Below are 13,869 nucleotides of genomic sequence, written 5' to 3'. Positions count from 1 at the left end.
AACAGTTATGATTAAAGTTTATTTTCAAATTCTCTGAATTTTTATTTTGAACCTTGGGGTCCCTGCACCGAACAAAAAAGTCCTAGTGGTCCCTGGTCAAAAAAAGGTTGGGAACCACTGGTCTATAGAGAGGCCAATGCAAGGCAAAACCTTCCATGCATCAATGGCCAGAGAAACAGAAGAGCCACTGCAACAGCCAGCCAGCCAAAGGCATAATTCTTAGTATAAACGCGCCCTACCGCTTTGCCCCGCGGCTTTTCCTCCCAGCCGCTGCCTGTGAACCACAGAATCAACCTGGCCCGGCTTTCGCTTGGGCTACTCTCGCGACTGTTGCATTCTGGGAGAGGAAGCGCCTGGGACCACGTTGTCGCAGCTGGAAGGAGCGGAGCAAGCATGGCCGCCTCCGCCAAGAGGTAAGCGGGCTTTGGAAGGGCGGGCCTCCCTTCCTCCCCGACACCGATGCAAGCGCCCGTGCAGAATGCAATGCTAATGCAATCTGGGGAAGGGTTCTGCATTAAAAAAACCCACCGCGCACCAAAGGGAGAAAGGGCATTATGCAACCCAGTGTGTGGGACCTGGGAATCCCCTGCAATTAAAGCTCATCTCCAGGCTGGAGGTCAGTTCCCCTGGAGAAAATAGATGCTTTGGAGCAGTGGTTCCCAACCTTTTTTTGACCAGGGACCACTAGGACATTTTTGTTCGGCGCAGGGACCCCAAGGTTCAAAATAAAAATTCAGAGAATTTGAAAATAAACTTTAATCATAACTGTTAGTTAAACATTAAAGTTAGAATAATATTTGAATATATATTTTTATAATAGAAAACTTTTAATTGAAAATATTAATTTATTATGGGTTTATAACTTTGTTTCGCGGACCTTAATTTAGTTCTCGCGGACCCCTGGGGGTCCATGGACCCCTGGTTGGGAACCAGTGCTTTGGAGGGTGGGCTCTGTGACATTGCACCCCACTGAGGTCCCCGCCCTCCCATCTGACCCCTTCCCTCAAAGCGAAGCACAAAAGAGGGAGTGAAACCTTCATGAAATGTGCAGGAAGACAATGCTCGTGAATGTGCAGAGAGAGCCTGGATGGCAGTTCCTGGCAGGGAGCTGTTGAAGAAAGGCAGGGAGGAATACCCAGCTTTGCAAAAGCACACAGACAGGGAGCAGTCCCTTGAAGAGCTGGCCCACCTCCTCCAAGTAAACTGCAAAAAGGCTGCCTTTTCAGAGGCTCGGAAACTCCCTGATTCACTGGGGATGCTTAAGAACATAAGAAAAGCCCTGCTGGATCAGACCCAGGCCCATCAAGTCCAACAGTCTGTTCACACCGTGGCCAACCAGGTGCCTCTAGGAAGCCCCCCCCTAATATAATAGGTTCCAAACCTGAATCTGGCGACCCTCCCCCCCTCTCCCTCCCACACTGGTGGCCAGGGGGGGACTTGGCATCCCTGGAATTTGGGAAGAAGTCCCATTGAACTCGGAGAGATTTATTTCTGAGTAAACAGTCCTAAGATTGGTCCTTGTAGGTTATCCGGGCTGTGTGACCGTGGTCTTGGTATTTTCTTTCCTGACGTTTCGCCAGCAGCTGTGGCAGGCGTCTTCAGAGGAGGAACACTGAAGGACTCCTAAGATTGTTCTGTATAATACTGAAGAAACTGCTAATGTCCTTTTACCTGAAAGTTTAAGATGCTTGTGTTGAGAATCAGTGGCCATTTATGCATGGGAGGTTTTTGCCGCTCTCTTGATGCACATTTTCCCCATCCAAATTCTCACAACTCAACAATAAGCCCCCATGCAGAGTTCTGAGAATTCGGATGGGGGAAATGTGCATCTAGAGAGCGACAAATCCAAGGCACAGCCTCCTATGCATAAATGGCCAGTGTTTTAAATTTAAAGCGGGGCTGGTTGCTCTCCCATGTAGATGGAACATTTAATAACTATGATGATAATATTTCTTAGCAACAGCTATGATTGTATTGAATGAGGGTCATAACCCAAATTGCAGATTACTTGTCTTAGTGCAAATTGCTTTGGTATAAGGATGTATAAGATGGTTTTCAAAAGACACCCCCCCACACACACACACACAGTACACAATGAAATAAATATTTATTCAGCCATACAAAAAGCCTGATACTGAGAAACTAGATTCTGGAAATTTAAAAATGATTTTTTTAGGGTGGTTCTGTTGATAGAAGATAACATATGAAGCTGTTTGTAATTCTTGAATTGCACTATAAAAATGTTGTTGACTGAAAATAACATCTCGGTTATTTTCACTGATTTACTTTCCAGCTCTTATGTCAGCAACTCCCTAAATCTGTCTCATTTGTTTCTCTCCCTTGCCCCGTTCCTTTCTGGAACCAGAAAACTTGCTGAGCTGAGTGTTGATGAATTCCTTACCTCTGGGTTTGATTCCGAAGTGGACGGGGATTCGGGAGGGGATGCTGCGGATTCCGGTGAAGAAGAGACGGGAAAGAAGCAAAGTCAGAATGGAAAGGCAAGCGGCAAGAAGAAAGCAGCACTAAAATCTAAATCTACTGAAAAGTAAGAGAAGGAAGGTCACTAGGGATTGTAATGCTTTGTTTAGCTTAGTGGTTTTCAGACTGTGTTTTAGATCCCTCTGAGATGCTTCCGAAACTTATCAGGGGCTGCTGAATGAGATCAGTGATTGCAGGTGAGCTTTGCTCAGAGACAGCTTTGAACCACAATTAATCGTGTTGCTGCGGATCCTACTCCGATACCTGCCAGGTCGTCTGGAAGGTTACCTTGGTGAACGGTATCTAAAGTCCAAAGTGGATGTGGTCCCCCGTCTGTTGCCTAGCATAGATCATTGGTTTCAGTCCACTAACCTGCATTGTGCAGGGGGTTGGACTAGATGACCCTGGTGGTCCCTTCCAACTCTATGATTCTAACCTCATTGGAAATAGTCACGATTGTTGTCCAGAAATGCCTGGAGTTGAGACATCACCGTTTATTGGTGCTCTTCATCCAAGAATGACAGGATTTGAGACCAGGTGGTAGTTACTTAATTCCTTGTAGATCGGAGAGGTTTTCTTTAACCAAGGCCAAGCCCTGTTTATTGATTCTTGTTCTTGAGCTGGGTGAGCCAAATATGCATTCTGATACATGCCCCAGAGGCCGTCAGTGCAAATCAGGAGCAAGAATTCCCTGAAAAGATGACTAAGTGCCATCCTATGCAAAGCTATTCCAATCTAAGCTCAGTGAAATGAATGGGCTTATACTGGAGTAACTCTCTTTAGGACCACTTTACGGCAGCAACTTTCAAAATTTCACAGTGTTTCTTGAAGCTGTTACATAATACTCCTTTCTGATCCTGGGGCTTTAAAAAGTATCACGGCAGAAAGAAAGAGATAATTCCAGAGGGGTAGCTGGGTTAGTCTGTGGCAGCAAAATAAAACGGGAGTCCAGTGGCACCTACTATAGAAAGAAATACAACTTTTTCTGGTGCGGCGGTAGAAGGAACACACATGAACACACATGAAGCTGCCTTATACCGAATCAGACCCTTGGTCCATCAAAGTCAGTATTGTCTACTCAGACTGGCAGCGGCTCTCCAAGGTCTCAGGCAGAGGTCTATTCACAGCACCTACTTGCCTAGTCCCTTTAACTAGAGATGCCGGGGATTGAACCTGGTACCTTCTACATGCCAAGCAGATGCTCTACCACTGAGCCACGGCCCCTCCCCAAAGGAAAACTTTGTCGACTGAGTTTCTGTCATGCAACTACTAAAAAAAGGTATAAGAACCCTGCCAGGGAGAAAAAAGGTGTCAGTCTTTCCATCCCCACTTCCACATAGAAGAGGAAATCATGATATTGTTTTTGAAATATTTGTCATGGTGTTGAATATGGAGAGTTCAGTGTTTTGAATGATTTGTGGAAGTTGAAGTGAATTGTTTGAGCCTTGCCCTTTGAAAGTAGGAGCTGACCCAGGTTAACTTGGCTCTAGAGTGGAGGTATTCTCTCCTTGAGTCACGAAGAGCCATGTTTGCATTACTATCAATTGAAAGAGCCATATAGACTTCCATCTCTGGAACGAGGCCTACACCTTATGCAGGCTCGCAGATTACCTGGCCCTCCAATGGTGGCTGTTTCAGGGTGGGAACCATCTGCCAGCCGCAAGCCCCACCGGGCAAGGGCCTTGCCTGCTTCCTTGAAATGTGGGGCAGGTGCCACACTGGGGAACAGCGCTCTGAAGAGCCATACGGAGTATGCCATAGAGCCACGGAGTTTGTGTCACTGCTGTAGAAAGTTGAGCGACTGAACGTACTGTGAAGCCCAACACTTTAGGACATGAACACGCATGACGCTGTCTTATCCTGAGTAAGACCGTTGATCTGTCAAGGTCAGTATTGTCTGTTGTGACTGGCAACAGCTCTACAGGGTCTCAAGCAGGGGTCTGTCACCTCACGTCCTATATGGTCCTCTTAACTGGAGATGCCTGGGATTGAAACTTGGACATTCCACATGCAAAGCAGATGTTCTACCACTGAGAGCCAGTGTGGTGTAGTGGTTAAGAGCGGTGTTTGGAGCAGTGGAGTCTGATCTGGAGATCCTGGTTTGATTCCCCACTCCTCCACATGAGCGGTGGAGGCTAATCTGGTGAACTGGATTTGTTTCCCCACTCCTCCACACGAAGCCAACTGGGTGTCCTTGGGCTGGTCACAGCTCTCTTAGAGCTCTCTCAACACCACCTACCTCACAGGGTGTCTGTTGTGGGGTGGGGAAGGGAAGGCGATTGTAAGCTGGTTTGATTCTTCCTTAAGTGGGAGAGAAAGTCGGCATATAAAAACCAACTCTTCTTCTGAGCGGTGGTCTGTTCCCAATCCTCTGCAATGTGCAGAGTTACCATGGCTGTTGCGCACAGCGTCTTCAGCAGGCATTAATTTGGGAAAGGTTCTGTGAAGGTAGAATGTGAAGAAACAGTTCATTCCCATATAGATTAAAAAAAGTTCTCCTTCAGGAAACCAAAGAAGGGTAAAGCGTCAGAACACAAAGACCAGCTCTCCCGGCTGAAGGACCGAGATCCGGAATTTTACAAGTTCTTGGAAGAAAATGACCAGATGCTGCTTAATTTTGATGACTCTGACAGTTCTGACGAAGAGGAAGAACTTCATGTGTTGCCTGACAAACTGGAGGTACTGGGACTGGATGGTTTTTAGGCCTTCCTTACTTGTGAAAAGAAAATGATATTTTGGCTCTGGAAAAAAAGTCTGTCATGTTTTTCTTCACAGAACTGCAGGCCCTAAGGTTGCTTAGTTAGGAAACCAGTGATGGCTCCTTCGGGGATGCTGGTAGAGATGGCTTTGGTTAAGAGCAGTGGTTTGGAGCGGCGGACTCTAATCTGGAGAACCGGGTTTGATTCCCCACTCCTCCACGTGAGCAGCGGGGCACTAATCTGGTGAACTGGGTTGGTTTCCCTACTCCTACACACAAAGCCAGCTGGGTGACCTTGAGCTATTCACAGCTCTCTCAGCCCCACCTACCTCACAGGGTGTCTGTTGAGGGGAAGGGAAGGGGATTGTAAGCTGGTTTGATTCTTCCTTAAATGGTAGAGAAAGTCGGCATATAAAAACTAATTCTTCTCCTCCTCCCCCCTCCCTCCTTCCTCTGCTGGATTATCTCATTCTCCTCCCCATCTCATTCTGGGAGATATGAAGTAGGGTGAGGAAGGAATATTGCTTTTTTTCTCTGAGGACTTCCCCCCCCCCCCACTCAGTTATTTCCAGTACAGGATTGCAAAAGTCTCTGGTGAAACATTTTTCTTTCTGGGAATAAATGAAATGATATTTAGGACAATTATTTAGTCAAAATGCGTAGTGCGAAGATTTTTGTGTCGGGCCATCTACGGGAGAATGTTTCAGGTGGGTAACCGTGTTGGTCTGCAGTAGAAGAGCAAGATTGGCACCTTAAAGATAAAAAATGTTTTTCCAGGGTATGACCTTTTGAGAGTCAAAGCTCCCCTTCTTCAGGTATCTGGTGAAGGGAGCTTGGACTCCTGAAAGCGTATACCCTGGAAATCTGCTTGCTCTTTAATGTGCTGCTAGACTTGACTCTTGCTCTGTGGGAGAATGATCATTCCTTTGTTTACTTTCATGGATATATTTAACGTTTATTATTAATGTATTTATTTATAGAATCACTCTGCTACCTCTTAAGAGTACTGGTCAAGGTAGCTTAACTGTGTTTCGAGCTGGTTTAAGTGTGACATGTTTGTCCACATTTACAGCGCATTCCTGAGCCGTGCCGGGGGCCACTCTGAAAGGCCTTAGGATGCCGACAAAGTCCTCCACCGGCGCAAGGGTCCACTATGCCAGCACTCTCCCCTGGTGGAAGCCAGCGTCTATATCCTGACTTGTGTCAGTAATGAGACCTCCTGACTGTCCCTCCTCCTTGGCCTCCACTCATTGGGCCTTTTTAGGCCTGGCTCCTAACAACCCCCTTTAGCCCCACCCTGAGCCCTTATTAGGGTTCTAATCCCCCTCCCCCCATGTGACCCGGCCGGCTCCCCAACCCTGCGACCGTGCCCCTGGCGGGCCCTCCCGCCTCTCAGCTGGTCGGCGGGGAGGGAAACGCCCAGCCGCGTCACTCCGCCTGCGCAGCTCATCCTGGGGCTCCTTCGCCAGCTGCTGCCAGCATTCGGGGCTTCCTGGGGTCCTCCTCTTGGGGCGTCCTGGTGAGGGCTGGTCATGCTTCTTCTCCAAGCCCCCTGGTTCTCCGCTCTGGGCCTGGACCTTGCCCCGTCTCCTGGAGGGGATGCAAGCCGTCCTGGTAAGAGAGCGGTTTCCCCGCTATTCTTTTACCCTGGCTCTCCGTCGCGCTTTACCTTGGGGTTTGGGGGGGGGGGTATCCTGCCTAATGAGGGCGGTGGGCCCGAACAGACCGGCCTGGGGTCTGTCTCGGAACAGTCTTCATTGTGAATATGAAAACCAGCTATTCATCAAATGTCTGTAAATTTACCAGGAGTGAGATGTAGAGCAGAACTATCCCACTGTGAGAGGTGGTTCCTTTTGCAAACCATCTCCAGTGCTTTGAAAACATCTGACATTTTTCTCTGAAGTGGATGCCCTTACAGTACTTCTGGGTATCTTTTCATAAATAAATACATTTTATCTAAAAACTTTTGTAGGAAGCAAGCGACGACGAGGATGAAGACGAAGAAGGAACTGCCAAACGGAAGAAACTTGATTTCATCACTGTAAACATGAAAATGGTGGAGCACTGGAAAAGTTCCGCCAAGGTATGAGATGGAGGGTTGTTTTCAACTTAAAAACTTCTGCTCCGGAAGGCAGTGTGGATTCTTCCCTCATATGTATGAGAATGCTCATGGTAGCTGTTTGGGGTTTTTCCGCAAGAGAGATCCCCCATAAAACATAACTTGGGCTGGAACAAAGCACTTCTAGTTAAATGGGCCCCCTTCAAACTCCGCCTAAGCTAGTGTTTGCTTGCTTGAGTTTCACCCAACTATATACTGTGTTTTTGCTGCTGTAACAGAGATAGATGGAAGGCCTTTTATGCAGGGACGTTTCTCCACGGTCACCCCACTGGCTGCTTCGGGGCTTCCTTTTGATTATGCATGCGTTTTCCGGCCATCAGAGGTCACCCCACTCTCCCCCCCTCATTTTTGTCTGCATTTTCAAGATTCTGGCTAAAGCAGAATCTCAAATCAAACTAAAAGCCAAGGGTGGGTGGACAGGATACAGTATGTTGTTCTTTCCATTGCTCTGTTGGAGGTGCTTAACAGGTCTGGTATGATCCGTGGAGTAGGGTAGTAAGCCATGTTTTTGTAATTCATCCTCTGTTAGCCTGTCATTAAATTGGGAAGTTGCATAGCTGTGGACTCTTCTGCATGGCAGGAAAAGGTCAGATAGAAACGTTTTGGGACATCCAGGGTTGGCTCAATGTGGATATAACACAAAGTCATGATTTGGCAGTACATGAATACACCTGGGGCTCACATGCCCCCTCTTTCTCCTTGCACTTTCCCACACTTCCTGGTTGTCAGTAAATTGTAGTTTGCCATTTCTTTGAAACCAACCAAGTATGGTTTGTGTTTCCCCTTCAAACTGCAATTTGGCGAGGAACTGCAAATGGTAGTTTGCAATTTTGGATGAAAATACTGAACTGTAGTTTCAGTAAGTTTGAAAGAGAGCAAGGAGCAGGGGGGCATTTGAATCTGATGCTTGCTGGCATAGCTCCAAGACACAATTAGATGTGGTCTCTGAATTATTAGTAAGAAAAACCCCTTTAGAGAAGCTGGTAATCTTTTGTAGTATCTGGAGCAGATGTCCCCAACCTTTCTGAGCCTGCAGGCACATTTGGAATTTTTAGAAGGGTGGTAATCATGGTAAATGGCTGCCATAGGAGGCGGAGCCAAATGAAATAACTCCCTCCTGGGAAGAAGGAAAACCTCAAGGGGGAATGGAACTACATGTTGACTAAGAAGAGCCGGGGGCTTACCCCTCCTCCTGATCCTCTAGTGGAAAACCCTTTCGTTTGAATGAGGGCAGCCAGCTAGAAGCCCTTCCTTACAATGAGCCCATCCACTTTCTGAAAAGCTCAGAGGGCACCACAGGAAGTATTGGTGGATGCCATAGCGCCCACAGGCACCATGTTGAGGACCCCTGATCCGGAGCATCAAAGATGGGTGCATTGTTGGATCATTTTAAGTGCCTTAGGATGCAACTTAATTGTTCTTGGGTTTTTTTTAATTCCTCATTTTACTTCAAATGCGATGGGAAGACATTGTCACTTTTCTTTTTCCCCCTTCCAGGAGAAGTTGACGCCCAGGCTCTTCCACAATATCACCCAGGGTTTCAGAGCCTGCGTGGTGACTGCCAAGGGGGACTCTAGAGGATTAGAACCTGGCAAGTTCAAAGTCACCGACAGTGCAGGTGAGAGGGACGAAACTGCCTCTGTGGACACGGACCTTTTCCAAGAGCGGTAACTGAATGCCGATCTACGCATACAGCAGGATCAGGTCATACCGGATTTTCTGCATTGCAGCATTCAGACCATAGGTGTAGTGGTTAAGAGCGGTGGCTTGGAGCAGTGGATTCTGATCAGGAGAACTAGGTTTGTTTCCCCTCCACATGAGTGGCGAAGGCTAATCTGGTGAACTGGGTTCGTTTGCCCACTCCTGCGGATGAAGCCAGCTGGGTGACCTTGGGCTAGTCACAGCTCTCTCAGCCCCACCTACCTCACAGGGTGTCTGTTAGGAGGGGAAGGGAAGGAGATTGTAAGCCAGTTTGATTCTGCCTTAAGTGGCAGAGAAAGTCGCCATATAAAAACCAACTCTTCTTCAAACCATTAAAACATTCTGCACCTAGAAAATTAGATCAGTCAGGAGAATGATACTGAGAGCACTGCTAATTTACTGTGTCCTTGTTTGTCCTTGAGACCCCAGTGAGCTGCTGCTGCTGGCCAGAGTAGACCTCTACTATGTGGCCTCTACTATGTAGACCAGTGGTACAGCAGTTTTGGATGTTGGCATGAAATGGAGCGGAGTTTAAACTCCAACTTTCCTGTGCTTTTTCACTAGGTAGGATGTGATAAGTGCCGCAGTCCCCCGGGCTGTGCAGAAGCCATTCCAGCAGGGGGTGCCCAAGGAGCACTGATTATTGCATGGATGTTGCACTCTAAACTTACTTTGCAAGGCTTCCCACGCACGTGGATGTCCTAATACTTGAGAGGCCAAGATCGGCACTGGAGGAGGGAAGGCAGCACAGTATGGCCAGATAAGAATATAAGAACATAAGAAAAGCCATGCTGGATCAGACCCAGGCCCATCAAGTACAGCATTCTGTTCCCACAGTGGCCAACCAGGGGCCTCTAGGAAGCCCATAAACAAGACAACTGCAGCAGTAGCATCCTGCCTGTGTTCCACAGCACCTAAGATAATTGGCATGCTCCTCTGATCCTGGAGAGAATAGGTATGCATCATGACTAGTAGCCATGGATAGCCCTCTGTTCCATGAACATGTCCACTCCCCTCTTCAAGCCTTCAAGGAAGGGTGGGGACATAAGAAAGGCCATGCTGGATCAGACCAAGGCCCATCAAGTCCAGCAGTCTGTTCCCACAGTGGCCAACTGGGTGCCACTGATCTCAGAAGCTAAGCAGGGTTGGTACTTGGATGGGAGATCACCAAGGAAGACTGCAGAGGAAGGCAATCGTGAACCACCTCTGCTTCTGACTTGCCCTGAAAGCCCCTTGCTGGGGCCGCCATGAATTGGTTGTGACTTGATGGCACTTATGTACATAGTAGTGGTGCTGATGGCATAATAATTACATCTGCTTAGTTGGCTCATGTGGTCGTTTGGATAATTGTGTGTGTGTAAAGTGCCATCAAGTCACATTTGACTAATGGTGACTCCATTGGGTTTTCAAGGCAAGAGACTGACAGAGGTGGTCTGCCATTGCCTTCGTCTGCATAATTAGGCGTTTTGAATTACGATTTTTAAATGATAGGGGGAAGGTGTTTGAAGAGTACCTTCTCAGAGCCAGTGTGGTGTAGTGGTTAAGAGCAGTGGTTTGGAGCGGTGGACTCTGATCTGGAGAACCGGGTTGGATTCCCCACTCCTCTACGTGAGCGGCGGAGGCTAGTCTGGTGAACTGGATTTGTTTCCCCACCCCTACATACAAAGCCAGCTGGGTGACCTTGGGCAAGTTACAGCTCTCTTAGATCTCTCTCAGCCCCACCTACCTCACAAGGTGTCTGTTGTGGGGAGGAGAAGGAAAGGCAATTGTAAGCTGGTTTGATTCTGCCTTAAGTGGTAGAGAAAGTCAGCATATAAAAACAAACTCTCATTTAATTTGGAATTGCTTCCTGTTGAAAGATCTTATGACCCTATTCTACATAGATTCCTTTTCCCCCTCCCGACTTCAAACTCCTTTCTTTTTTCCTCTCTTTTCCCCCCATCCTGTGTAGTCAAAATCTCATTCTCCTCTTTCTTCCTGTCCTCACCCAGACCTCTTGCAGTAAGTGGTGGGCCCCACATTTACACAGCTCTGGGAACTTTATTTCTTTAAAATTAAACCTGAGTTTTTTTTCCCCTTCCCCAAGTAGTGAGAATTCTGTACCTGATAACGTTCACAGCTGGTTTGGAACACAGGCAGCCGTGTTTATGATCTATAATTGATACCGGCCTCACAGGGAAGGGAGATTGCTCCCAGTTTCCAAGGTAACCAGGTAGAACCAAGAAATTCCTCTCCTCTCTTGTCTCCGCTGTTTAGTGTTCAACACCCTCGTGTCCTTCTGTATTCACGACCTCTTTGGTTTGCTGCACAAACTACTTCAGGTGAAAGGCGCCAGAAAAAAAACCAAGTGAGTTTCTTCCTTTTAAAAATTCCTTGCTTGAACAAACAAAAATGCTATTTACTAATATAGTGTGGGGATCTCTTCCTTTTAAAAATTCCTTGCTTGAACAAACAAAAATGCTATTTACTAATATAGTGTGGGGATCAAGGCGGCCTTTTCCGGAGAAGGGTTTACATGGTGTACATGGAAGGGGCTTTTTTAAATACAAAAATTCTTTTTGGTCCTGTTCTCAAGCGTTTTGGCTAGCCCAGTTATGCCGGGGTATCAGACCCAGCTCCTGATGTGCAAAAAACAAAACAAAGGCAGAAAAAACACCCAAGAGCTTTTTCATAGTTGACCCGGTCATCATTGAACTTGCAGGTCAAACGGGGAATGAAAGCAAGCAGCTGAGCTAGCTAAGGGTACAATTAATCCCTTGTTTCTCATCACAGGCATTGGCTAGGCTGCATTCTTCGGTGCTGCCATCCGATCCTGCTGGGATTGTGTATGGAGATGGGGGGCGGGGGGACTTTCTGCCTTGCCGAGTTTTGCTCGTGATCTTGGCTGCCGGCTGCAAGGCCTTTCGCCTGTGATCTGGGCAGGAGTCCTGAGCTAAATATGGTCGGGGTGGGTTAGAGGTTGGACAAGAGGCCTCCAAGATGGACAAAATAACTAGTTAGGTTCAATGTAAGAGCTGTCCCTTGATTAAAGGAATCTCAGTTGATACGATTGGGAAGAACTTCCTGACAGAGCAGTGCCTCAGTGGAACAGGCTCCCTCGGAAGGTGGTGAGCTCTCCTTCTTTGGCGGTTTTTAAGTAGAGGCTAAATAGCCATCTGATAGCAATACTGATTCTGTGACTCACTATGAATTTAGGCAGAGTGTGAGAGGGATGGCAGGAAAGGATAAGCCTTCTTTCAAGGGTTGTTGTAAGGTCATAGGCTTGGATCCTACTAGATCATCCCCCTTGTGCTTCTTTCCTGCCTCTGTGCAGGCTTTCTCCACTGTGGTGACTGCTTCCTCTGATGCTAGCACTTGTGTGTGTGTGAAGTGCCGTCAAGTCGCAGGCGACTTATGGCGACCCCTTTTTGGGGTTTTCATGGCAAGAGACTAACAGAGGTGGTTTGCCAGTGCCTTCCTCTGCACAGCAACCCTAGTATTCCTTGGTGGTCTCCCATCCAAATACTAACCAGGGCTGACCCTGCTTAGCTTCTGAGATCTGACGAGATCAGGCTAGCCTGGGCATGCTAGCACTTATGCATGAGTATATTCTTTGTGAAAACCTTGATCTTGAACATGCAGAAGTGTTACCAGCAGAGCAAGCGAGCACTACAACGTAGGAAGTCCTGCAGCTGCTGGAGAAAAGCATGAGGGGGAAGTTGTCATAGGATCCAAGCTATAGGTATGCACTATGTGCACCGTGTTTTGGTGTGCCTGGTGGTGGTGGAGAGTGCTGTTAAGTCACAGCTGACGTATGGTGAACCCCGTAAGACGGGGGTGTCAAACTCTATTGTTATGAGGGCCGGATATGATATAAATGTCACTTGGTTGGGCTGGGCCATGCCTCCCCAACCCAGATTGAGAGCAGGGTGTGTATGGCTATCCCAGCTGGCTCACAGGCCGGAGAAGAGCTCTCAGGGGGCCGGATGTGGCCCCTGGGCCTTATGTTTAACACCCCAGCCATAAGATTTTCAGGGCAAGAGACCAACAGAGGTGGTTTGCCATTGCCTGCCTCTGCATAGCAACTCTGGACTTCCTTGTTCTCCCATCCAAATACTAACCAGGGCTGACCCTGCTCAGCTTCCGAGAACAGGCTAGCCTGGGCCGTCCCAAGTGTATTCTGATTTACAAAAAAAGAAAAGAAATGCTGCAATGATCCAAACGAAGTGAATAAATTATACACATTTTGAGCATTTACATATTATTCTTAACATTTCGTAGGGAAAGGCAAGGAAGTATGTAAAAATACACTGGCTGTTGTGTTAAACCTCAGTCTGGCACATGAAATGTTGCCACATTTTATTTATTTAAAAATTTATCCCAAATAGGGTACCCCAAGGCAGACTTTTTTGCACTTTTTACTGCTCTGTGGGCTGGAAACTTGATTTAAGAACATAGGAACATAAGAGAAGCCCTGCTGGAGCAGACCAAAGTCCATCAAGTCCAGCAGTCTGTTCACACAGTGGCCAACCAGGTGCCTCTCGCAAGCCCACAAACAACACGACTGCAGCAGCATTATCCTGTCTGTGCTCCACAGCACCTTGATTTAAACAAACAAACAAAATGGAAGGGTGCATTTCTCTTTCTGCTGATTTCTTTACCTAAATCTAAACTCCATTCTTACCTAGCTCCATCATGAACTCTTGTGTGCACTAACAGTCACAACTTTATCTGTGTGTACAGGGGTCATTCTGTTCCCAAGTAACATCTTGTTCTACATAGCCTGGTCACCTGTTTCCTTTCTTTGTTCTGTAGGGTGGTGGCACCTTCTTCCAGCCCGCTCTGGGGGAAGCTTCGCCTGGACATCAAAACACACCTTGGCTGCTCCATCCAG

The 13,869-nt window shown here is 47.4% G+C and overlaps 1 protein-coding gene across 1 annotated transcript in view; it reads left to right on the top strand.

The window, feature by feature from the left end:
* The first annotated feature begins 393 nt into the window (after window positions 1-393).
* Window positions 394-13,869, top strand: part of NOC2L (NOC2 like nucleolar associated transcriptional repressor) — a 66,710-nt gene continuing 53,234 nt past the window's right edge. The window contains exons 1-7 of the mRNA XM_056865507.1: window positions 394-413; window positions 2,294-2,545; window positions 4,983-5,157; window positions 7,149-7,259; window positions 8,793-8,913; window positions 11,253-11,343; window positions 13,791-13,869. Of these exons, the coding sequence (XP_056721485.1) occupies window positions 394-413; window positions 2,294-2,545; window positions 4,983-5,157; window positions 7,149-7,259; window positions 8,793-8,913; window positions 11,253-11,343; window positions 13,791-13,869 (849 nt within the window). The remainder of the gene's footprint in view (window positions 414-2,293; window positions 2,546-4,982; window positions 5,158-7,148; window positions 7,260-8,792; window positions 8,914-11,252; window positions 11,344-13,790) is intronic.

Source organism: Euleptes europaea, chromosome 19, assembly GCF_029931775.1.
Source record: "Euleptes europaea isolate rEulEur1 chromosome 19, rEulEur1.hap1, whole genome shotgun sequence".
Lineage (NCBI taxonomy): Eukaryota > Metazoa > Chordata > Lepidosauria > Squamata > Sphaerodactylidae > Euleptes > Euleptes europaea.
The sequence above is the reverse complement of the archived record's forward strand: the minus strand, read 5'-3'. Positions and strand labels throughout refer to the sequence as shown.